Below are 27,122 nucleotides of genomic sequence, written 5' to 3'. Positions count from 1 at the left end.
TAAAGGAGCACTTTATTGAACTCTGCTTTCCTGCGCCTGATTTCACCCTCACGACACCCAGGACCTTACAGGTTCAGTCTGCACTGTCAACCTGAAGGAATACATTAAACAAATATTTAGATAAACACTGTGTTGTAGGCCTATGCCTTTTGAGTCAAACAGCTGAATTTATAGCCTGATTTTTCAGGCCATTCTGGTAAAACATGTGCACATTCAAATCTTGATTACTGCGATTCAACCTCTTGGCTTCTTGAATGGAGACCAAGTTCTTATGGTCCATCCAGATCACGAAAGGATGAGGTGCCACCTCCAACCAGTGTCTAGACCCCTCGAGGGCCTACTTAACTGCCAAGAGCTTCCAGTTGCCTACATCGTAGTTGCGTCCTCTGGAGAGAACCACTTGGAGAGAAAGGCACACTTTCGTGTCCTCCTCGTTCCGCTGTGAAAGGACCGCCCGTGTTCCGGTATCCAAGGTGTCCACCTCTACCACGAAGGGACGGGTAGGATCAGGATGGACGAGGATGGGTCCACAGGTGAAATGTCCCTTGGGCTCCCCAAATGCCCTGTCAGCCTCGGGGGTTCAGCAAAAACAGGTCTGGGACTGGCGGGTTGGGACCGCGAGAGGCGCTGCCACCGCACCAAAGTTGCATATAAAACACCTGTAAAAATCGCCAAACCCGAGGAATCGCTGAACTTGTTTGAGTGAGGCTGTGACCGCCTCACCTTTACAGGGTCCATTTGGATGCCTGAGGAAGACATAATGTGGCCCAGGAAAAAAACTTTGGATACATGGAACTCACACTTCTCTATATTGATGTATAGTTGATTCTGCAGGAGGACTTGGTGGACGTGCAGGATGTGTTCCGAAAGGATCTTGGAGAAGATCAGGATGTCGCCGAGGTAAACAAAGACGAACCGATTCAACATATCCCTAAGCGTGTCATTGACCAATGCTTGGAAGACTGCCTGTGAGTTCGATAATCCGAATGGCATGACTAAATACTCAGTGGCTACTAGGAGTGCTAAAGGCAGTCTTCCATTCATCCATCTCCCTCCCTGATTCTCACCAGATTGTAAGAGTTGCAGAGGTCCAGTTTGGTGAAGAATTGGGCCCCATAGGCCAACTCCAAGGTGGTGGACATCAGGGGAATGGGGTAACGATTCTTAACCTGTTGCGACGAGCAATCCCGTATCCGGGAGCGTAATTATAGCCTCAAGCTCATTACCATAACGCAACGTTAACTATTCATGAAAATCGCAAATGAAATGAAATAAATATATTGGCTCTCAAGCTTAGCCTTTTGTTAACAACACTGTCATCTCAGATTTTCAAAATATGCTTTTCAACCATAGCAAAACAAGCATTTGTGTAAGAGTATTGATAGCTAGCATAGCATTAAGCCTAGTATTCAGCACGCAACATTTTCACAAAAACAAGAAAAGCATTCAAATAAAATAATTTACCTTTGAAGAACTTCAGATGTTTTCAATGAGGAGACTCAGTTAGATAGCAAATGTTCAGTTTTTCCAAAAAGATTATTTGTGTAGGAGAAATCGCTCCGTTTTGTTCATCACGTTTGGCTAAGAAAAAAATATGAAAATTCTGTCATTATAACGCCAAACTTTTTTCCAAATTAACTCCATAATATCGACAGAAACATGGCAAACGTTGTTTAGAATCAATCCTCAAGGTGTTTTTCACATATCTATTCGAGGATATATCATTTGTGGAAGTTTGGTTTCTCCTCTGAACGACGTGGTAAAATGCATGCAGCTGGAGATTGCGCACCAATTTCGACTGAGGACACCAGGCGGACACCTGGTAAATGTAGTCTCTTATGGTCAATTTTCCAATGATATGCCTACAAATACGTCACAATGCTGCAAACACCTTGGGGAAACGACAGAAAGTGTAGGCTCATTCCTTGCGCATTCACAGCCATATAAGGAGACATTGGAACACAGCGCCTCCAAAATCTGGGGCATTTCCTGTTTGAAATTTCATCTTGGTTTCGCCTGTAGCATCAGTTCTATGGCACTCACAGATAATATCTTTGCAGATTTGGAAATGTCAGAGTGTTTTCTTTCCAAAGCTGTCAATTATATGCATAGTCGAGCATCTTTTCGTGACAAAATATCTTGTTTAAAACGGGAACGTTTTTCATCCAAAAATGAAATACTGCCCCTAGAGTTTCAAGATTAATCATAATCCTGTTCAGCCCTCTGTAATCGATGCAGGAACGCAGAACTCCATTCTCCTTTCCCACGAAGAAGAAGCCTGCAGCACCTGGGGATGTAGACGATCAAATGAAACCTGCCTCCAGCGACTCCCGGAAGTAATTGTTCATGACTGTTGCTTCAGGGGTCGAGAGGGAGTACAGACGGCCCCGGGGAAGGTCATATGGATGAGGAGGGATGGTGGTGGATTGCCTCTTACTGAAGGCCACCCAGAGGTCGAAGTCCTCGGGAGGGAGAGGGGAAAAGTCTTGGTCTTCAATGGATGCCGCGGAACACAGCGAGGCTGTTGGTGGGGGTCTTAGGCATCTAGTAGGTGTCCCATTGACCAGGAGAATAGTGGGTTATGTAGCACTAGCCAGGGGTACCCTAGGATAAGGGGGTTCTCGGGAGCAGTAATCAACAGAAAACTAAGAGTCTTAGAGTGGTTCACCCTAAACTGCGGTGGAATGGGCTTGGTCTGATATTCCACCTGGCCGGAGCCGATGGGGCATCCATCGAGGTCTTGAATCTACAGAGGGATGGGTGATTTCACGCAGGGAATTTGTAATTATCTGGCGAATTCTTGGTCATTGAAATTATCCACGTCCCCGGAGTCCACGAAGGTTCGAATGTGGTGCTGACGGTTGTCCCAATGGAGGGTTGTGGGTAGTGTTGGACGGTGAACGGGTAGCTGGGGTCTAACTGCACAGCTTGTCCTGGTGAGCCCCGGCATTTCCCGTCAACTCTGGGCATGTAGAACGGAGATGGCCAAGACCTTCGCATTAGAGGCAGCAGCCGCCGTGCATGCACCTGTCACGTTCCTGTGGGCTCAGACTTGTGCGTCCCAGGTGCCTGGGCTCCTAATTGCTGGGCTGGAGTGCTCCGGAAACCAGAGTGTTTGGTGCCAAAAAGGCGCTGTCTCACACGTTCTCGGATGCACTTGTCAATCCTGATGTTCAGCATTAACAGGGAGTCGAGGTCCTCTCCCACTTCCCGAGTGGCCAGTTCATCCTTGATGGAGTTAGACAGACCCTGGTGCCTCAGTATTCCACCCACTCTCTGCGGCGAGGGTGAAGAACTCAATGGTGAAGTGAGCCACTTGTCTGGACCCTTGGCGGAGGTTGAACAGTCTGCTTGCCGCTTCTCTTCCGCCGACTGAGTGGTTGAAGACTCGTCGCAGCTCAGCAGTGAAGGCTAATATGGAACTGTGGGATGGTGGCTGCTATTCCCACATCGTCGTTGCCCATGCAAGGGCCTTGCCCGAGAGTAGAGTGATGATGTAGGAGATCATGGCTCGATCGGTGTGGAACGAGGAGACGGTAGCTCGAACACCAGAGAGTGCTGAGTGAGGAACCCCCTTGCATCCTCCCGGCTGGCCGCCATAGCACTCAGGGGCTGGGATCTTGGGTTCCCGGTGCAGGTTCTCTGGAGGAACTACGGCGACGCTTTTAGCACTGGGCGATGAGACTTGGGCATTGGCTCCTCCTGGGTTGGGCCAGGTAATCTGTAAGAGGTAATCTGTAAGTGCTCGAAGGGTCTCCGATATTTGGGAGAGTTGTTCTTGCTGCCGCCTCAGCGGTGTTCCTTGGTGGGTTTTAGCATTCTGGATCTGGGTGATCTCTGCTGGGACCATGTTGAGGCAGAAGCTTACTGTGATGTGGTGAGGTTGGACCCGGGAGTAGAGGAGAGACCAGATGAGGAATCAGTGGTTAAGGATGAACATAATACTTTACTGAGAAACGGTAGTTGCAGGATCACAGTACACTTGAAAAACAACAAACACTAAGTCTCAAACACTCACTCAGGAAAAAAACCACACACAATAAACAAGGCAAGCTTCTGCAAAGTAGAACAGAAAATGCACCTCTTTTAACAGGGAAATCATAAAGAGTAAATGGGACACACCCGAGTGTCGTTCATTTCTCTAGGATTGTCTCTGGTTATGTTTAAGGATAGGGGTTAGGGTAAGGGGTAGGGGGTGAGCTTCCAAATTTTTCTAGTATTCCATTGTTATTTGATTATTGAATTGTTTGGTTTTGAGTTTGCAAGACAGGCATTTCACTGTATTTGTGCATCTGACATTAACTTGAAACGATCATCCTGAGCACCCACTTCTCCCACAGTGACCTCTGACGTCACCTACTAAGGAAATGGCCACGATATCGGCATTTTCGACAGTTAAATGCAACAAAACATTATTTATAAAAAGCAATCTATTAATGTGGTTTTTGAACTCTATAATTTGTTTGTAACGGTTTTCTTGAGGTGAAGGAGAGGCGGACCAAAATGCTGCGTGGTTTCTATTCATGGTTCTTTAATGAAGAAAACTATACATGAATAGACTAACAAAACAATAAACGTGAGAAAACCTAAACAGCCCTATCTGGTGCAAACACAGAGACAGGAACAATCACCCACCAACACACAGTGAAACCCAGGCTACCTAAATATGATTCTCAATCAGAGACAACTAATGACACCTGCCTCTGATTGAGAACCATACTAGGCCGAAACATAGAAATACCCAAATCATAGAAAAACAAACAGACTGCCCACCCCAACTCACGCCCTGACCATACTAAATAATGACAAAACAAAGGAAATAAAGGTATGAATGTGACAGTACCCCCCCCCCCCAAAGGTGCGGACTCTGGCCGCAAAACCTTAACCTATAGGGGAGGGTCTGGGTGGGCGTCTGTCCACGGTGGCAGCTCTGGCAGCGCCAAACAGGCGGGAGACTCCGGCAGCGCTGGAGAAGAGGAAGGCTCTAGCAGCGCTGGACAGGCGGGAGACTCTGGCTGCGCTGGAGAGAAGGTAGGCTATAGCAGCGCTGGACAGGCGGGAGACTCCGGCTGCGCTGGAGAGGAAGGCTCCGGCAGCACTGGACAGGCGGGAGCACCTGTAGGGATGAGACGGAGAGACAGCCTGGTGCTGGGGGCTGCCACCGGAGGGCTGGTGCGTGGAGGTGGTACTGGATAGACCGGACCGTGCAAGCGCACTGGAGCTCTTGAGCACCGAGCCTGCCCAACCTTAACCGGTTGAATGCTCCCGGTCGCCCTGCCAGTGCGGCGAGTTGGAATAGCCCGCACTGGGCTATGCAGGCGAACCGGGGACACCGTGCGCGAGGCTAGTGCCATGTAAGCCGGCCCAAGGAGACGCACTGGGGACCAGATGCGTAGAGCCGGCTTCATGGCACTTGGCTCGATGCTCACTCTAGCCCGGCCGATACTCGGAGCTGGTATGTACCGCACCGGGCTATGCACCCGCACTGGGGACACCGTGCGCTCCACCGCATAACACGGTGCCTGCCCGGTCTCTCTCGCCCCCCGGTAGCACAGGAAGTTGGCGCAGGTCTCCTACCTGGCTTCGCCACACTTCCTGTGTGCCACCCCCCAAGAGATTTTTGGGGCTGACTCTCGGGCTTCCATCCACGCCGCCGTGCGGCCTCCTCATACCAGCGCCTCTCTGCCTTCGCCGCCTCCAGCTCTTCTTTGGGGAGGTGATATTCTCCAGGCTGTTCCCAGGGTCCTTTTCCGTCCAATTCGTCCTCCCATGTCCATTCCTCCTCGCGCTGCTTCTGCTGCCGCTTCTCCTGCTGCACCTTGGGGCGGCGACACTCCCCTGATTTTGCCCAGGGTCCTCTCCCATCGAGGATTTCTTCCCAAGTCCAGAAGTCTTTATTTCGCTGCTCCTGCTGCTGCCCGTTACCACGCCGCTTGGTCCTGTTGTGGTGGGTGATTCTGTAACGGTTTTCTTGAGGTGAAGGAGAGGCGGACCAAAATGCAGCGTGGTTCCTATTCATGGTTCTTTAATAAAGAAAACTATACATGAATAGACTAACAAAACAATAAACGTGAGAAAACCTAAACAGCCCTATCTGGTGCAAACACAGAGACAGGAACAATCACCCACCAACACACAGTGAAACCCAGGCTACCTAAGTATGATTCTCAATCAGAGACAACTAATGACACCTGCCTCTGATTGAGAACCATACTAGGCCGAAACATAGAAATACCCAAATCATAGAAAAACAAACATAGACTGCCCACCCCAACTCACGCCCTGACCATACTAAATAATGACAAAACAAAGGAAATAAAGGTCAGAACGTGACATTGTTTTCAAGGATGATAGCTGTACTTTTAGTTTATGGTTGACACAGCTTGTTGGCAATTAGCCAATCAGCATTTCCCAAAGAGTTCAAATCACATGAATGCATCCAACTGGTATTTAAGACTTCACAACTGGTAAATTCCCCACCTCCCACATTGTTACAAATGCAGCATCAGAGTGGAAACTTGTGAGGCCCAACATAACAATCTGGTCACAACAGACTATGCAAGGAACATTGTGAATGCTGTTACAAATGCAGCATCAGAGTGGAAACTTGTGAGGCCCAACATAACAATCTGGTCACAACAGACTATGCAAGGAACATTGTGAATGCTGAACATTGGCATTTCATTTTTCATCTGTACTGAAACCGAACCGTGACCCCAAAACCGCAATACGTACCAAACCGTGGGTTTGGTGAATCAAATCAAATGTATTTAAATAGCCCTTCGTACATCAGCTGATATCTCAAAGTGCTGTACAGAAACCCAGCCTAAAACCCCAAACAGCAAGCAATGCAGGTGTAGAAGCACGGTGACTAGGAAAAACTCCCTAGAAAGGCCAAAACCTAGGAAGAAACCTAGAGAGGAACCAGGCTATGAGGGGTGGCCAGTCCTCTTCTGGCTGTGCCGGGTGGAGATTATAACAGAACATGGCCAAGATGTTCAAATGTTCAGAAATGACCAGCATGATCAAATAATAATAACCACAGGCAGAACAGTTGAAACTGGAGCAGCAGCACGGCCAGCACGGTGAACCAATAATACTCTAGCAGCCAATAATAATCAATTTCCTTATTCTATAATCATAGTTCTCTCTTAGTTAATTAGCATCGCAGGAGCCAGAGACAGTATTACAAAGACTGTGTGGTACCAGATACGCCAGGTATGTCCTGTTGTTTATGTACTGCAGAGCAGTGCGGACTGGGGCAGGGGGGTGGTCAAGTGTGGTTGATCTCCATGTAAGATGAAGATGACCATGGAGAGATACAGCTAGGGTTGCAAAATTACCTATTTTTCGAGAAATCCCAGTTGGTAGATTCCTAGAACCAGGAGGGAATAAGCATGAAATCCAAAATTCTCTAATGAGGATTTCTGAAAACTAACCGCAATTGTTGAGTCTTACCGTCGACGCAGGCTGGCCTGGCCTTCGTGGTGCCAGCGATCTGGCCTCTCCTGCAGGCACAGCGGGCAGTCTGACGGGCGATGGTGCATCTTGGCACGCTGCTGTCTCTGTTGAGCATCACAATCTCACAGGTGCCCACAGCCAACTGGCCTGCAGAGACAACAAAGGAAGAGTCCATTACATGGTCTGTCTTCAATGGCATCCTACACTCCTTATGCAGTGCACTACTTTTCACCTTTGAATGGAATAAGATGCCATTTCAGACACCGTCTATGTTACGTTACAGTCATTCAGCAGAAGCTCTCATCCAGACCTGCATTCAAATAGCATTTGTTTTATTTCAAAATACTTCAGCTGCGCATGATTGAGCTGCCTGGCACAGTGGAATCAATGGAATATTCCCTTGCTCAAATTTTAGGTCATGGGTGCTTCTTTATGTCTTTGCCAGAAATGAAATATTAAGATGAACAAGGTTGCTCCATGAAGGTTAACTTCCAGCTCTACTTCCTGGCTTGAGGCATTATTTCAGCTCATCCCACAATGCAGTTCAAACAGGGGTAGTGGGGGTATGCGGTACCAGTAAAAAGTTAATATTATTACTATACCAAAGATGGTTAATTTCGTTCATAAGAGAGCAAAGAGCAGAAAGCTCTGATGAAGGCCAAGAGGCCGAAACGTAAGCTTGAATAAAAAAGTGATACTAGCAAGAGCAGGTCCCAAAAAAAATCTACGTATATAAACTGTTACCATGCACCTGCAACAAGATAGCTCAGATGCGCGAGTGTCATTTTTTGTTGTTGAAATGTTGAATGTAAAACACACACCAACATAACATGTACAAATATCATGTAAACAAAAAACACTTTTCAATTAGAAAATAAATCCACTTTGGTTTCAAAAAAGGACTTGACCAAAAATAAAGAAATAATAGTTACAAATAAAAACGACTTACACCACCACAGAAGCTTCGCTATTCGCCATCGTCCAAGTTGTTTTGTTGTTTACTTGGAGATCTAGCTTTCAAAACTCGCAGCCCCTCTTCCAATGCATTGGAATGCAGTGTGCTGCACCCCCATATCTAATTGATCAGCTGTTGTCAAAGCCGAAATGATTATGACATCTGGGCATTTAAAGTGTTGCATCCCCGGGTAATGGAAGCGGGTTATTTTTAGTTGTTGTAAAGAGGAACTCGACAGTAAAAAGCATTAACATCACGAAGAGGTTTATTTCCAAGATGACAGTAGATACTACATAGCAGGTTCCAGGCCGAGTCCATCTGCACCCGCTCAAAGGAAACACAATTGAATACCTTGGCCAACAACCAATGAGGCCTGCCAATAAAACTATGCGCATCCAATCAGATACATATTTCCAATATAACGTACTGAACACGTGCGTACCATTTTAACCAGGAGTGCATAATAACTTGCTGCTTATATCTCAAACACTACATAAAGTAGACTTAATTTTCTAAATGTCACATACTATTAAACTACATTTTTTTGCATACTAAAATGGCCTACTATTTAGGATGCAAGTATGAGTATTTGGACACATAATAGTCTCACCCCCCCCCCCCCCCCCCCCCCCTCCACACACACACATCCAGCAAGTCCCCCACTCCTGGAGGTTACGGCTGTGCCATTTGATATCAATGTTCTCCCCATGATTCAACAGCAACCAGATGAATGGGACCACATGTGATAAGCTTAGAGGAGAGAGGGAGGAGGGAGAGAGAGATGGAGGGAGTCAGTGCGGAGGATTACAGGCTTCTTAATGAGCCCTAAGCCACTGCAGCCCATTCCATCACGAGGAGCAGAAGTTAATTCATATGACAGGGGGTTTCCGTCACTCGGTGGCACGGAGAAGCTTGGTCTCGCCTCTATTTCAGATTATGAAATGCACTTACGGCTGGCCACAGAGTGAGGGATGGCGGGGGGGGGGGGTCGCCCACGCTCTGGTTTCTATCACAGATGACATCTACAGGCGCTGGCACCCGCTACCGAGTAGAGTGACTAGCTCTTCCCGGGAAAATGACCTTATCACTGAGTCACACACAAACAAACGTACCCACTTACAGAGATGCATGGATACATATACACACACACACACATGCACACACACACAAACCTCAAAGCAAATTCACAGCGCAGTGTGATTTCAAATGTGCAATATTTTTGTGTAAACTTATTGTATGACTTTTAAGTTTCAATAATTCAATATTCTGTAAATACTGTATACTCCAAGCAAAAGGTATGGGATCAAAAACATGTTTTAACTATGGCTTAAATTCAGATATTTTTATTAATGCATATATTTTAGTTTTGACCTGGCTGGCTGCAGCTCAAACTAGCACTATGTAACTTAATCTGCATGTGTGACAATATCTTATTCTCATTCCTATGTTGAAATCATGGGACTCAGCAATGTAGTTGCAGTGATGTTATTTGAGTGAGGCAATTGAAACCACACACCCACAACCAGAAGCATTTTCTGAGTTGATGAATATGTGATGTTATGTAAAAGTAAGACAATCAAAACCACACACCCACAACCATAAGCATTTTTTTCTGAGCTGATGAATACAGTAACTTAGACAATATACAGTGCCTTTCAAAAGTATTTAGACCCTTCTATTTTGTCTCGTTAATAACTACAAAATTCATAACTAAAATATAGTAATTGAGTAATTATTCAGCACCTTTTTTAGGCAAGCCTATATTAGTTCATGAGTAATATGTGACTTAACAAATCACATAATAAATTACATGGACTCACTCTGTGAGAAAATATGATTTTTGAATGACTAAGCCTTCCTCTGTCCCCCATACATACAACATCTGTAAGATACCTCAGTTAAGTATTGAATTTGAAGCACAGATTCAACTACAAACCTTTCAGAAAGCCTGATAAAGAAGGGCAGCACACATGAAGAAAATAACCTATATAATACTATAGAAGTATTACTATATTTAGATACTCTATTATTCACTGCAGTGGTTGTGCAGAACAAATATATACACTACCGGTCAAAAGATTTAACGTTTTTTCTTTATTTTTACTATTTTATACATTGTAGAATAATAGTGAAAACATCAAAACTATGAAATAACACATATGGAATCATGTAGCAAACAAAAAAGTGTTAAGTAAATCAAAATATATTTCATATTTGAGATTCTTCAAATAGCCACCCTTTGCCTTGATGACAGCTTTGCAGGTGAAGCTCATTGAGAGAATGCCAAGAGTGTGCAAAGCTGTCCTCAAGGTGGATATTTGAAGAATCTCAAATATTAAATATATTTTGTTTCATGTAACACTTTTTTGGTTTCTACATGATTACATATGTGTTATGTAGAAAATAAAGAAAAATCTTTGAGTAGGTGTTCTAAAACGTTTGACCGGTACTGTAGTGAATACTGTAGTATTTACTGTTGTATTTTTGTGGATATGACTATATTATTTGCCAGACATTACTGCAGTATACGGTAGTGTTTACGGTAGTGTTTTTTTGGACATATACAAATACTTATTTACCAGGTGTGAAAGTAAGATGGTAAGGTCCAGTATGGTGTCCCGGCAAAATAAATAGTGGGGGTAAGCTGTACCGGTAAAACACAAGCCTATTACAACAATCAAAACAAAATATCAAGAAAAGTGTAGGCTATTACACCATTATTTATCATTCCCACAGGTCAGAGGCATGAAAACTGAGCAAATGAACTTGAAAACAGGTGGTATAGTTTACGTTCCAAAATGCGATGTGGTTCGAGGAGAACACAGAAATTTTGCCAAGGCAGAGATGAGTGACCGACACCGAGAGGCACACAGACAGCAGTGAACACATACAGTGGCAAGAAAAAGTATGTGAACCCTTGGATTTAATAACTGGTTGACCCTCCTTCGGCAGCAATAACCTCAACCAAACATGTTCTGTAGTTGCAGATCAGACCTGTACAACGGCTAGGAGGAATTTTGGACCATTCTTCTTTACAAAACTGTTTCAGTTCAACAATATTCTTAGGCTGTCTGGTGTGAACTGCTCTCGAGTTAGCCTTACATTCTCCTGCAAAATGTCTTGATAAACTTGGGAATTCATTTTTCCGTCGATGATAGCAAGCTGTCCAGGCCCTGAGGCAGCAAAGCAGCTTCAAACCATGATGCTCCCGCCACCATACTTTACAGTTGGGATGAGGTTTTGATGTTGGTGTGCTGTGCCTTTTTTTCTCCACAGATAGTTTTGTGTGTTCCTTCCAAACAAGTCAACTTTAATTTCATCTGTCCACAGAATATTTTGCCAGAAGCGCTGTGGAACATCCAGGTGCTCTTTTGCGAACTTCAGATGTGCAGCAATGTTGCTGTTTTTTGGACAGCTGTGGCTTCTTCCGTGGTGTCCTCCCATGAACACCATTCTTATTTAGTGTTTAATGTATCATAGACTCATCAACAAAGATGTTAGCATGTTCCAATAGATTTCTGTAAGTCTTTAGCTGACACTCTAGGATTCTTTGTAACCTCATTGAGCATTCTGCACTGTGCTCTTGCAGTCATCTTTGCAGGACGGCCACTCCTTGGGTGAGTAGCAACAGTGCTGAACTTTCTCAAATTATATGCAATTTGTCTTTCCATGGACTGATGAACATCAAAGCTTTTAGAGATACTTTTTTTTAACCCTTTTCAGCTTTATACAAGTCAACAATTCTTAATCTTATGTCTTCTGAGATCTCTTTTGTTCGAGGCGTGGTTCACATGAGGCAATGCTTCTTGTGTTTAGAAAACTAAAATCTTGTCTCATTGATTGGACTCCAGGTAAGCTGACTCCTGACTCCAATTAGATTTTGGAGAAGTCATTAGCCTAGGGGTTCACATACTTTTTCCAACCTACACTGTGAATGTTTAAATGATGTATTCAATATAGACAAGAAAAATACAATAATTTGTGTGTTATTAGTGTAAGCACACTATGTTTGTCTGTTGTGACTTGAAGGTCAGATCAAATTTGATGACCAATTTATGCAGAAATCCAGGTATTGCAAAGGGCTCACATACTTTTTCTTGCCATTGTACATTCTGCCCTAATGACAATTGGCAAACGTCATTGCACCTTTTGGTGTTTTGTGTAACAGATATTTTCATTCATCACTGTTTGGAGGCTGGTGGATGTGAGTGGATGAACGTGTGTGGGTAGGATGTTTTATATCAGATATAAAACATCATGACTCGTGTTTATACCACAATAAAAGGTAATACATTTTAAAAGTAAAATGGCAAATCTTTACAACTATGCCCAAAGAGCTCCTATTGAACTAATAGGGATTCTACATGAAATTCTAGGAGTAGGCCAATAAAATGTTTTGGTGCACAATACATTACATTTACTTTCACCTTTGGTATTTAGTAATAGTCTTTTTGTTTTATAAACTTAAAAAAATATATAATTATAATTTTGTACTGAATTAAATTTTATGAATGAATGACATTTAGTTTTCGTGTCAAATCACCATTTGGCAACCCATCCCTTATGGGATTAATTGACACAAACAAACATTACAATTCACTATGGTAATTAAATGATCATTCTTCTTCCGGCTTTCTCTGCATTGCACATCACATAGAGTGAAAAAAAACAATCAATAGTAAATAATGCTATCCAAACGATAATTACATCCCTAGAGCAGTAAAATAATATACATACATACACACTGTATATATACAGTGCCTTGCGAAAGTATTCGGCCCCCTTGAACTTTGCGACCTTTTGCCACATTTCAGGCTTCAAACATAAAGATATAAAACTGTATTTTTTTGTGAAGAATCAACAACAAGTGGGACACAATCATGAAGTGGAACGACATTTATTGGATATTTCAAACTTTTTTAACAAATCAAAAACTGAAAAATTGGGCGTGCAAAATTATTCAGCCCCTTTACTTTCAGTGCAGCAAACTCTCTCCAGAAGTTCAGTGAGGATCTCTGAATGATCCATTGTTGACCTAAATGACTAATGATGATAAATACAATCCACCTGTGTGTAATCAAGTCTCCGTATAAATGCACCTGCACTGTGATAGTCTCAGAGGTCCGTTAAAAGCGCAGAGAGCATCATGAAGAACAAGGAACACACCAGGCAGGTCCGAGATACTGTTGTGAAGAAGTTTAAAGCCGGATTTGGATACAAAAAGATTTCCCAAGCTTTAAACATCCCAAGGAGCACTGTGCAAGCGATAATATTGAAATGGAAGGAGTATCAGACCACTGCAAATCTACCAAGACCTGGCCGTCCCTCTAAACTTTCAGCTCATACAAGGAGAAGACTGATCAGAGATGCAGCAAAGAGGCCCATGATCACTCTGGATGAACTGCAGAGATCTACAGCTGAGGTGGGAGACTCTGTCCATAGGACAACAATCTGTATATTGCACAAATCTGTATATTGCACAAATCTGGCCTTTATGGAAGAGTGGCAAGAAGAAAGACATTTCTTAAAGATATCCATAAAAAGTGTTGTTTAAAGTTTGCCACAAGCCACCTGGGAGACACACCAAACATGTGGAAGAAGGTGCTCTGGTCAGATGAAACCAAAATTGAACTTTTCGGCAACAATGCAAAACGTTATGTTTGGCGTAAAAGCAACACAGCTGAACACACCATCCCCACTGTCAAACATGGTGGTGGCAGCATCATGGTTTGGGCCTGCTTTTCTTCAGCAGGGACAGGGAAGATGGTTAAAATTGATGGGAAGATGGATGGAGCCAAATACAGGACCATTCTGGAAGAAAACCTGATGGAGTCTGCAAAAGACCTGAGACTGGGACGGAGATTTGTCTTCCAACAAGACAATGATCCAAAACATAAAGCAAAATCTACAATGGAATGGTTCAAAAATAAACATATCCAGGTGTTAGAATGGCCAAGTCAAAGTCCAGACCTGAATCCAATCGAGAATCTGTGGAAAGAACTGAAAACTGCTGTTCACAAATGCTCTCCATCCAACCTCACTGAGCTCGAGCTGTTTTGCAAGGAGGAATGGGAAAAAATGTCAGTCTCTCGATGTGCAAAACTGATAGAGACATACCCCAAGCGACTTACAGCTGTAATCGCAGCAAAAGGTGGCGCTACAAAGTATTAACTTAAGGGGGCTGAATAATTTTGCACGCCCAATTTTTCAGTTTTTGATTTGTTAAAAAAGTTTGAAATATCCAATAAATGTCGTTCCACTTCATGATTGTGTCCCACTTGTTGTTGATTCTTCACAAAAAAATACAGTTTTATATCTTTATGTTTGAAGCCTGAAATGTGGCAAAAGGTCGCAAAGTTCAAGGGGGCCGAATACTTTCGCAAGGCACTGTACACCTACACTAACGTTCAAAAGTTTGGGGTCACTTAGAAATGTCCTTGTTTTTGAAAGAAAAGCACTTTTTTTGTCAACTAAAATAACATCAAATTGATCCGAATTACAGTGTTAATGTCTTAAATGACTATTGTAGCTGGAAACGGCTGATTTTTAATGGAATATCTACACAGGCCCATTATCAGCAACCATCACTCCTGTTTTCCAATGGCACCTTGTGTTAGCTAATCCAAGTTTATCATTTTAAAAGGCTAATTGATCGTTAGAAAACCGCAGTTATGTTAGCACAGCTGAAAACTGTTGTGCTGATTAAAGGAGCGATAAAACTTGCCTTCTTTCGACTAGTTGAGTATCTAGAGCATTTGTGGGTTTGATTACAGGCTCAAAATGGCCAGAAACAAAGGACTTTCTTCTGAAACTCATCAGTCTATTCTTGTTCTGAGAAATGAAGGCATTGGGAGAAATTGGCAAGAAACTGAAGATCTGGTACAATGCTGTGTACTACTCCCTTCACAGAACAGCACAACTTGGCTCTAACCAGAATAGAAAGAGGAGATGGAGGCCCCGGTGCACAACTGAGCAACAGGACAAGTACATTTGCTGCCTAGAAGGCCCGCATCCTGGAGTGGCCTCTTCACTGTTGCCGTTGAGACTGGTGTTTTGGTACGATTTAATGAAGCTGCCAGTTGAGGACTGGTGAGTCGTCTGTTTCTCAAACTAGACACTCAAATGTACTTGTCCTCTTGCTCAGTTGTGCACCGGGGCCTCCCACTCTTTCTATTCTGGTTAGAGCCCGTTTGCGCTGAGCAAGAGCCACATAATGCTAGGGTATATCTGGTGTGCTTTCTGGAATAAGAACAAGCGTTTATCATGGTAGAAAGGTCAATAGATTTCTTTGAAAAACTTTACTAGCTATTCTGGCAGTTGGCATATCCAACAGTCTATACCAAAGTCTGCCATACATGCGTTCCACCTCACCTCACAGGGTTCCCAGCCCGTGTCCCCAGTTATTGCAAGAATAGGTGCAAACTTATGGACACCTAAAGAGTAACGTACTGCTCTGTTATGAACATGTTTGTTTTTAAAATACAGTACCTCTTAGCACCCCACACTCCTGCTGAATAGTCCAGAACAGGACACACGCATGTCTGATACAGTTTGGAGTATGTAGCATAACCTATATCTTTGAGTGTTTTAGTTGGTCCTAAGAGCTCTACTTGCTGAGTTGGGAATTGTTTGGGCTTTCTCATCGAGGAAACCTACTGGACAAATACCAAAATCACAAATTGTCCTGTAAGTAGTTGGGACTGGGATCTGAACAGCTATGTTCAACACTACTGCTATTTTCTACAAAATGAACACAAATATATGGCCTATACTTGGTATGTAGGTTTCTCACTCATGGGTGGCAAAAATTGGGATATTGGGGAGTCACTGGATTTATGCTGGGTCACTGGATTTATTTTGGGGTGATTTGTGAATGAAAATAAGAGTATGTTCTCATAGCCTACAGGTAAATCCATTTGAAGTCAATCACTTTTTGACAGCATCCCTTTTGTTTTAAACAAAACTTTCCATACCTGTTTGCCCATAGAAGAAGTGGTCAGCAAGTTACTTTTTGGACCTGAATGCCAGAATATTAAGGAGATAAAGGTGCTCAAAGTTGACCATTTGCATACCCCACACTACCATGAGACATCCATGTCTTCATCACTGGAAGGTAAAACGGTTTAAATAAATGATCCCAGAAATGTTCCATTTGCACAAAAAGGTTATTTCTCTCAAATGTTATAAATACATTTGTTTACATCCCAGTTAGTGAGTGAGCCTTTCTCCTTTGCCAAGATAATCCATCCACCTGACAGGCATATCAAGAAGCTGATTAAACAGCATGATCATTACACAGATGCACCTTGTGCTGGGGACAATAAAATGTGACGCTTAAATGTGCCGTTTTATCACACAACACAATGCCACAGAAATCTCAAGTGTTGTGGAAGCGTGCAATTGGCATGCTGACTGCAGGAATGTCCACCAGAGCGGTTGCCAAATAATTAAATGTTAATTTCTCTACCTTAAGCCGCCTCCAACGTAATTTAGAGAATTTGGCAGTAGGTCTAACCAGCCTCACAACCGCAGAACACGTGTATGGCGTTGTGTGGTCGAGCGGCTTGCTGATGTAAACATTGTGAACAGAATTCCCCATGGTGGCGGTGGGGTTATGGTATGGGCAGTTATAAAAAAAAATGTGTAGGCTTTGATTTTTTCATATTCTCATGTGTTGTAGCATGTACATCATCTGAGGTTTTTGTGTTTTGCCACCATCGGTTGAGACACAACATGTTGTTGAATGCAGTGTGTGTCATTTCAATCATAGAAATATAATTCATAGAATGGACCTATCACTGCAATTTAGCTGGTACACCATTGAAATTGTAACTTCTAATTACTGCCACAAAGATGGCCATCAGTCCATCCATTGTTCAATGTCAACTTAAATGTTAATGTCTATCTATTATCTATATTTCTGTGATTTCAACAGGTTTCCTATAGAGGATTGACAGTTTATTTTAAAACAACATATTCCTATTCAAGTCAACATTCTCTGATGTCTAGACCTCCAACCATCTTAGTCAAGAACATCAGATAAAATAGGATCAAGCTACAACATATGCAAATATGAAAAACATCTGTTTATTTCAAGAAATTATAAGATAGTTTGACAACCCTGTTTGTAAGCTTTAAATAACATAAATCTCAACATTTATATTTTCCAGTGATGAAGACATGGATAAAAGGAATCAACTTTGAGTACATTTATCTCTTGAATGTTTTGGCATTCAGGTCCAAAAAGTAACTTTAAGTGCACTTCTACAATGGGCAAAGGTTTTGTTCAAATCAAAAGGAGTGTTGTCAAAACGTGATAAAATTCAAAGGGATTTACCCCTACTCATAACGTACAAGAGCATGCTGGGGCCATTCATTCTCTTTGGTTTTTGGTCATCAATGCTTGTTTCTGAAAAGTAGTCTAAACCCAGATTGTGGATTGTAATACACTACTTTTCTTAGGTAAGGAGGCATTTTTGTGATTAAGTAATTTGGGTAAACTAACCCTTTAAAATGCAGGAAGGAGTGGCTCTCGTGGAATAAATTATTTTTAAAATACTATGGAAGGAAAAGATGAGGACAATTACTGATAATATTTACACTTTCCACCCACATAACATCAAGAATTTTAAACTCCAATGCACTCCACGTAGAAAATAACTACAAACTCAACCGCAAGGGAGGCAAACAGTTGCTGCAAAATATAATTCCTGTTCAGGGAGCTGTAAAATATGGGCCTTGATTGATTTTACTGTAAAAACATTTTCATTTTTCCATAAACATCCCCGTAGGTATACGACTTCAAAACAGGAGAAGTGGTTTACTTACATCAAAATCATCCTCACTGTGACTTGTCACCACTGAACTGAGCTGCCGGAGAAGACTGAAATCTCTCTATAAACTTTACAAACCATTTTCCATTGAGCTGATAGCTTCACATTGACTTAGTAGGCTGGACATAGTAGGCTACAGCACACAGCTAAAGTGACAAACTTACCATTCCATCATCACCACCTTACGATGCCGATATAGTCAGAACAACAACTACCTCCACCTCATTAATCAGAGAACATCTCTCTATCTCCACCCTGTCCTCGAACCCACGTCCAAAACAAAGGTGCTGAGGTTAACAAAATGAAGAGAGGGGAGCTGCTGGTCCACTGAACAACTGGAGGAATTGGCTCCGGAAATACAGAAATCTCTGAATGTATCGTTGAATAAACTGGCGAGGGTAGAGAGAGGCTTGACAGGCAATCCATTAGTGTGGGGCTGGGGCCCAATCGTGTGAGCCGGACAGGCTACTGCACTTTGATTTCCTGTCGCTGCCACTGTGACGGATGGCGCCGTTATAGAGGGGAGGCGATGCAGCCAGTCGTGGCAGGATTCATGACCGGCCCGGCACCCAAGACCAAATACCTCTTGTCGTGGAAATTCAGTACTGAGAGAGACTCGGTCTTGGTCATTTCTTCAAACAATCATCTTTATTTAATATTGATTGATTATTGCCATAATGAGACCGTCAGCCCACCAGTCTTGACTGACTGTTAGGCTGAGAGTCTAGCCTTTACAGACGATGCACAGATTTTATATAGCTGATACCAAGATTGTTTCGTCAGTGACTTCTAACCTTCCCATAAGCCACCTTGGTTATCTACACAGGATGGTATTTTACTTAGTGTCCCAGATGCCAGGAAGATGAGACAATGAGGCATTGTTCTTAACTCTTACAGGCTCTCTCTATCTTGTGTCACACACACCACATCTTGTCTATAGAATGCTAGCTTTTAGGTTTTTATCACCAACACAAGTCAATTGTCAGCTTCAAGCTCTCTCTAGTAGAACCCATGTCCTCAACACACAGACTAGCTGCAGGGTGCTAGAGTGGAGACCATAAAACACAGCATTAGCAGGACAGAAATATCTTACTGTTCGTTAAGTAAATAATTGTTACATATCCAACAAATAAGGTGAATATGACATTTTTCCCTCACATTCTCTTTGTTAGGCATCTAGGGGCTTCCAGGGGCCTCCGGGGGAGTTGGAGATGGGCCGTAGGAGCACTGAGTAGCTGTGTAAGTCAGGTGTGATTGAGACACTGTATATATAAAAGTATGTGGACACGCTTTCACATGAGTGGATTCTGAAATTTCAGCCACATACATTGCTGACAGGTGTATAAAATCGAGCACACATCCATGCAATCTCCATAGACAAACATTGGCAGTGGAATGGCCTTTCTGAAGAGCTCAGTGACTTTCAACGTGGCACCATCATAGGATGCCACCGGTCCAACAAGTCAGTTCGTCAAATTTCTGCCCTGCTAGAGCTGCCCGGTCTACCTTAAGTGTTGTTATTGTGAAGTTGTCTAGGAGCAACAACGGCTCAACTGCGAAGTGGTAGACCACACAAGCTCACAGAATGGGACTGCCACGTGCTAAGGTGGGAGGCGAGTAATAATTTTCTGTCCTCGGTTGCAACACTAACTACCGGGTTCCGAACTGCCTTTGGAAGCAACGTCAGCACAAGAACTGTTCGTCGGGAGCTTCAAGAAATGGGTTTCGATGGCCGAGCAGCCGCACACAAGCCTAAGATCACCATGCGCAATGCCAAGCTTCAGCTGGAGTGGTGTAAAGCTCGCCGCCATTGGACTCTGGAGCAGTGGAAATATGGTCTCCGAAGGGATGAATAACGCTTCACAATCTGGCAGTCCAACGGACAAATCTGGGTTTGGTGGATGCCAGGAAAACGCTACCTGCCCGAATGCATAGTGCCAACTGTAAAGTTTGGTGGAGGAGGAATATATATATATTTTTTTCATGGTTTGGGCTACAGCATGACATTCTAGATGATTCTTCCAACTTTGTGGCAACAGTTTGTGGAAGGCCCTTTCCTGTTTCAGCATGACAATGCACAAAGGGAGGTCCATACAGAAATGGCTTGTCGAGATTGTTGTGGAAGAACTTGGCCTGCACAGAGCCCTGACCTCAACCCCATCAAACACCTTTGGGATGAATTGGAACACAGCTGCAGGCCAGGCCTAATTTCCCAACATCAGCTCTTGTGGCTGAATGGAAGCATGTCCCAGCAGCAATGTTTCAACATGTGGTGGAAAGTCTTCCCAAAAGGGTGGAGGCTGTTATAGCAGCAAAGGGGCGACCATCTCCATATTAATCCATATTAATGCTCATGATTTTGGAATGAGATGTTAACGAGCAGGTGTCCACATACTTTTGGTTATGTAGTGTTTGTGCACATTCTAACAATAGGGAAGTGGAGGTGAATTCATGTCCACACTATCTAAGAGGTATTTGACTTGAGTGATGGGAAAGTTCAGAAGACTTCAAATGCTGGAAGAGCACCCTAATCACAAATCAAATCAACCTCTATACTAGCCTCTATGGATGTGTGATGATCTGAGATGATTGGATATGGATAGAGTTCTAGTCAATCAGAGGGCAAGTTGGAGCTACTTAGACTGGCTGACTTCAAACTCTAAGTCTTCCTGACTTCGGAGTCCAGAAAGGCTCCTTGATGTTGTTGGCATAATGCATCGATAATGAAGGGGGCTGGGCTTTTTTACTGATTGATTCTCCTCTATGTCTCTCTCATTCAAACAACCACATGGACAACCACACACAGCCCCAAGCGCCTCCCCCTTCCAATACAACTGTTGGATTTTCTAACAACTAGAGGTCTCAACTAGAGGTTGACCGATTATGAATTTTCAACGCCAATACCGATTATTGGATATATTTTTATATATATATTTGAAATAATGACAATTACAACAATACTGAATGAACACTAATTTTAACTTAATTTAATACACCAATAAAATCAATTTAGTCTCAAATAAATAATGAAACATGTTCAATTTGGTTTAAATAATGTAAAAACAGAGTGTTGGAGAAGAAAGTAAAAGTGCAATATGTGCCATGTAAGAAAGCTAACGTTTAAGTTCATTGCTCAGAACATGAGAACATACGAAAGCTGGTGGTTCCTTTTAACATGAGTCTTCAATATTCCCAGGTAAGAAGTTTTAGGTTGTAGTTATTATAGGAATATTTCTCTCTATACAATTTGTATTTCATATACCTTTGACTATTGGATGTTCTAATAGGTACTTTAGTATTGCCAGCCTAATCTCGGGAGTAGATAGGCTTGAAGTCATAAACAGTGCAATGCTATAAGCACAGCGAAGAGCTGCTGGCAAACGCACAAAAGTGCTATTTGAATGGCAGACTGCTCTATCAAATCATAGACTTAATGATAATAACACACAGAAATACGAGCCTTAGGTCATTAATATGGTCAAATCCTGAAACTATCATTTTGAAAACAAAACGTTTATTCTTTCAGTGAAATACGGAACCACATTTCATCTAACGGGTGGCATCCATAAGTCTAAATATTGCTGTTACTGTCACGCCCTGGTCTAAGTATTTTGTGTTTTTCTTCATGTATTGGGTCAGGCCAGGGTGTGGCATGGGTTTTTGTATGTGGTGTGTATGTATGGGGATTGTAGCTAGTGGGGTGTTCTAGCTAAGTCTATGGCTGTCTGAAGTGGTTCTCAATCAGAGGCAGGTGTTTATCGTTGTCTCTGATTGGGAACCATATTTAGGCAGCCATATTCTTTGAGTTTGTCGTGGGTTGTTGTCCTTAGTGTCCTTGTTCCTGTCTTTGTTAGGTTACACAAGTATAGGCTGTTTCGGTTTTCGTTTCGTTCATTACGTTCTTTTGTTTTTGTAGTGTTTGTATTTATTAATGTTTACGTTTGTTCATTAAACATGGATCGCAATCTACACGCTGCATTTTGGTCCGACTCTCCTTCTCACCTAGAAAACCGTTACAGTTACATTGCATAACCTTCAATGTTATGTCATAATTATGTCAAATTCTGGCAAATTAATAACTGTCTTTGTTAGGAAGAAATGGTCTTCACACAGTTCGCAACGAGCCAGGCGGCCCAAACTGCTGCATGTATCCTGACTCTGCTTGCACAGAACGCAAGAGAAGTGACACAATTTTCCTAGTTAAAAGAAATTCATGTTAGCAGACAATATTAACTAAATATGCAGGTTTAAAAATATATACTTGTGTATTGATTTTAAGAAAGGCATTGATGGTTATGGTTAGGTACACATTGGTGCAACAACAGTGCTTTTTTCACGAATGCACTTGTTAAATAACCCGTTTGGCAAAGAAGGCTGTGATTCAATGACAAATTAACAGGCACCGCATCGATTATATGCAAAGCAGGACAAGCTAGATAAACTAGTAATATCATCAACCATGTGTAGTTAACTAGTGATTATGTTAAGATTTATTGTTTTTTTCTAAGATAAGTTTAATGCTAGCTAGCACCTTACCTTGGCTCCTTGCTGCAGTCACATAACAGGTAGCCAGCCTACCACGCAGTCTCCTCGTGGAGTGCAATGTAATCGGCCATAATCGGTGTCCAAAAATGCTAATTACCGATTGTTATGATAACTTGAAATCGGCCCTAATTAATCGGCCATTCGGAATAATCGGTCGACCTCTAGTCTCAACCCCCCAGGATTTGTTTTTTTGAGAACCAATCAAAGTTCAAGACAGTTTTTTGTGGGAATATTGCACCAACAAACAGACTCCTGTCCAGTGTGTCACGGCCCTCCCTCGCTGTGTACCACGTGAGCCAGGCTAGGAGCTACTACCATATCATATCTAATCCTTTCAGATCTCCACAAGTGCATAGGAGGTAGAGGCAAGTGGTCGACTTGGGATCAAAGGAAAGAGAAGTCAGTGGGCATAAAATGTTTGTCTACCTTTATTCTAAACAATGTTTCCAAAAGATCAACATGGCTGCCTAAGGATGTCCTCATCTTTGTGACTATGGATCCTTCTTGTTTGGTTGAGAATAGAATTCTAGTAATTTATCCTAAAACTGAACTACTGTGGGCTACATAGAGAAAAGGTCAAGTTGCAGGTTTGATCAGCATCGTAGGGCATAGTATTCCATAGTTCAGGGCTTTATAGAGTCTGAATAAAGTATATAGATTATTTGTGAATGATCTATGTACTGGTCTTGTGTGGTTTAGTTGGTAGAGCACGTTTGCAATGGCAAATGTTGTGTGTTCGACCACTGCTGGTGCCACCCATACATAAAATGTATGCACGCATGACTGTAAATTGCTTTGGATAAAAGCATCTGCTAAATGGCATATAGTATTATAATAGTTTATATGCAGACTTTTTGTAGGCCTATACTCTATAAAGTCTTTAGAGTGGGTTGTGAAAGAATAAACTCAATTGATCGGTTCGTTTCTACAGCCCGTAACAAGGAAATTAATGAACAATAGGATTGTAACAGACTCATACACAGCATCCTTTTGTCAATCGTTTCGGGTCAAAGAAATGAATATAGGGATAAAATATTGTTGGTTTGAGAGACGAGGAGGTGAGGAGGACATAGTATGCATTTGCCTTGTGAGAAGAGAGAAGAAAATGAACACAGTAGTAATAAGTGAATAACCAAGTTCCTAAGCGTTGGTGTCCTTCTCCGTTAGACATGACTATGGAGTTCCAAATCGTTGCCGAGGTAACGGAGAGAAACATGGTTTTGCTTTCCATTCTGTGGACGAGTGAAGGTGTAATTGCACTAGCGCATACATAATTCAACACAGAAGGCTACTACTGTCATGGAATGGCAAGGAATGAGTACAAACCAGTATGAAATCACAAGGCACATGATGAAGAATAATAGTGTAGGCCTAATAGCAAAATGAAAAGGCTACATCATAGCCAAGGATAGTCCAAAGCATACATGACAGTAGTAGTGCTTCCCATATTCATCTTTTGAGTAGCCTAACAACAATTATAAACTGGGTAGTTTGGGTCCTGGATGCTGATTTCGCTAAAAGCCATGGTATATCAGACAATATACCACAGGTATGATGCAAAATGACTTATTTACTGTTGTAATTGCGGTGGTAACCTGTTTAAAATAGCAATACGGCACCTCTAGGTTTGTGATATACTCTTAGAAAAAAGGGTTCCAAAAGGGTTCTTCGGCTGTCCCCATAGGAGAACCCTTTTTGGTTCAAGGGAAATCCCTTTTTGGTTCCACGTAGAAACCTTTTGGGTTCCATGCAGAACCCTCTGTGGAAAGGGCCCTAGATGGAACCCAAAAAGATTCTACCTGGAACCAAAAAGGGTTCTTCAAAGGGTTCTACCTATGGGGACAGCCGAAGAACCCTTTTAGGTTCTAAATACCACCTTTTTTTCAAAGAGTGAAGATGGCCAATATACCACGGCTAAGCGCTGAATCCAGACACTAGCTGAATCCAGACACTAGCGTTGGGTCTTGTGAAAGAACAGCCCTTAGCTGTGGTATATTGGCCATATACCACCTTCTCGGGTTTTACTGCTTAAATAATCCCTAACAAACCCATACAAAAGGTCTACAATACCAACCCTAAGAGAGGGTGATTTTTATGTAAAAAGCAATAAAACATAGCAAAACAACATTATCCTGTAATTATAATTATACACTGAGATATCAGTATAGCAGTAAGACAATGATCCATCTCCTTGCATGAATAAAGTAGAGTAAGTAGAGTAACCGTGGCATGTAAGTAAGTAGAGTAACCGTGGCATGCATCATGTAGGCTATGCACTTACCCTCTCTCAGGCGATGGGAGTGGATGACCCACAGGAGCAGCAGACAGCAGAGTGACGCTCCTCCACCTGCCGAGAGCTTCTTCATTCCCTTTCCCGACCGCAGCTCCGTCTCGACGTGTCCCCCTCTTTATTCCCACTTTTAAGGTGGCGTTCAAATGGGTGAATACTTATTCATGTGGTGTTCTGATAGCCCGTCGCTGGCATCCATTTTGCGCGGTAAATTAGTGGAGGAAAATCCAAAAGATTATGATTGACAGGATCTCTTATTACAAAATGCCCCTTTTATCTTGTCCTGTGATTGTCTGTCGATGATTTGTCGGGAGTGGAACACCGGTAGAAGCGTCATAGCCCAAAATTGAATCAAAATTAGATGTCAATTTGGCAAGTTTCTAAACACATTCAAATTCAGGACAATATTGTAATGAAACATCAGCGATATGAAATAGCCTACCATTCATCCCGGTGGAGGTTACAGGTTTATCCCATGTAGACCGTAAGGTTTATCCATCCACTGACTGCCGATGGAAAGATCTGCCTTCTGCAAGACGCTGAGGCAACACCAAAATCTCCGCAAGAATTGTAAGCAACTTTGCGCTTGAACGTGAATAGCCGAAGACGACGGAACCTGTACCTACTGACTGTTCCTTCAGCCCAATAACAATACAAATAAAAGTGAGGCTCGTGAAAATCAACACAGGATATACATTTCTGCAAGGTAACTTGTGGTGTGCAAGCGACTGCAATTACAAGTCAACATATTAAGGCCGCTTATAAAATTGCTCTTTTGTGTATTCGTTTTGTATTGTACACATACAAAACGTATTGCATTGGTCAGTTATTGGAATTATTTGGACAAGATTGATCATTAAAATTAGGCTACCGGTGTCTCCATCTCTATCAACTGGGCACAGACATCAGTTCAACTTCTAATTTTTATTTATATTTGGTTGAGTTGTCAACTAACATGAATTCAACGTGAAATCCCCCCCAAAAAAATCAAGTTGATTACTTTTTGCAAATCCAATAAATTTTCCAGGTTGAATCAACATCATCACATTTCAGTAGAGTCAGAGGAGGAAGGGGGGGGGGGGTCCATCCTCCTCAGGGAATAAAAATGCAACATTTAAAAAGTGATCCTTTTTAGATAAATATAATCACATCACCAAATAATTGATTAAAACACACTATTTTGCAAAGAAGGTTTACAGTAGCCTCAACAGCACTCTGTAGGGTAGCAGAGCCGGAGGACAGCTAGCTTCTGTCCTCTGAGTACATTGACTTCAATACAAAATCTAGGAGGCTCATCGTTCTGACACCCTTCCATAGACTTACACAGTAATTTTGACAACTTCAGGAGGACGTCCTCCGACCTATCAGAGCTCTTGCAGCATGAACTGTCCACCCAATCAAAGGATCGGAGAATGAGTGAATGAATTAATCTAGTACTGAAAGCATAATGTACAGCTAGCTAGCACTGCAGTGCATAATGTGTGGTGAGTAGTTGACTTAAAGAGAGAGAAATAAAATAGTTGAACAGTTTTGAACAAATTAATTTCTTCCTAAATGAAGGAGAAGAAAGAGAGAAATAGAGAGAGACAGATTCCGTCATTGTATTTTTATATTGACTATCCAACACTGGAACTCTTCCAAGTCAAGGTAATCTTTTGGTTTTAGAAAAGTTTGTGGTCATACGCATATCCTTAAAAACATAGATGCTGGGCTGATAAAGAAAGTGGTTTAATTTCAAGTGGACTGTTAGCTAGCTAACGTTATGCGTATGATCTTATTCTTCGTATCTCAGACACATTTGCTTGACTAGTTATAACCATTGAAACTGGTTCTAGTATTCTAGGTATTTACATTTCAAGTTAGTGTGCTGTTAGCTAGCTAGCTGACGATAGCTGGCTGGCTCGCTAACTAATGTTACATCATGCGTTGGGATTCATTGTTTACCTAGCTAACGTAAACTCACTCGCTTTTGTACATTGCCTTGGTCCGTACAATTGACCTTATTTTTGCGCCCAAAAAACGTAATACTTCCAGATCA

At 42.4% G+C, this 27,122-nt stretch overlaps 1 protein-coding gene across 1 annotated transcript in view; it reads right to left on the bottom strand.

Moving 5' to 3' along the window:
* LOC139367575 (chemokine-like protein TAFA-5) overlaps positions 1-25,164 on the bottom strand; it is a 53,967-nt gene extending 28,803 nt beyond the window's left edge. The window contains exons 1-2 of the mRNA XM_071105829.1: positions 25,076-25,164; positions 7,459-7,608 (exon numbers count right to left, since the gene is read on the bottom strand). Of these exons, the coding sequence (XP_070961930.1) occupies positions 7,459-7,608; positions 25,076-25,160 (235 nt within the window). The 5' untranslated portion in view covers positions 25,161-25,164. The remainder of the gene's footprint in view (positions 1-7,458; positions 7,609-25,075) is intronic.
* Between the last annotated feature and the right edge of the window lie 1,958 nt (positions 25,165-27,122).

This window comes from Oncorhynchus clarkii, chromosome 16 (assembly GCF_045791955.1).
Source record: "Oncorhynchus clarkii lewisi isolate Uvic-CL-2024 chromosome 16, UVic_Ocla_1.0, whole genome shotgun sequence".
In the NCBI taxonomy this organism is placed as follows: Eukaryota; Metazoa; Chordata; class Actinopteri; order Salmoniformes; family Salmonidae; genus Oncorhynchus; species Oncorhynchus clarkii.
The sequence above is the reverse complement of the archived record's forward strand: the minus strand, read 5'-3'. Positions and strand labels throughout refer to the sequence as shown.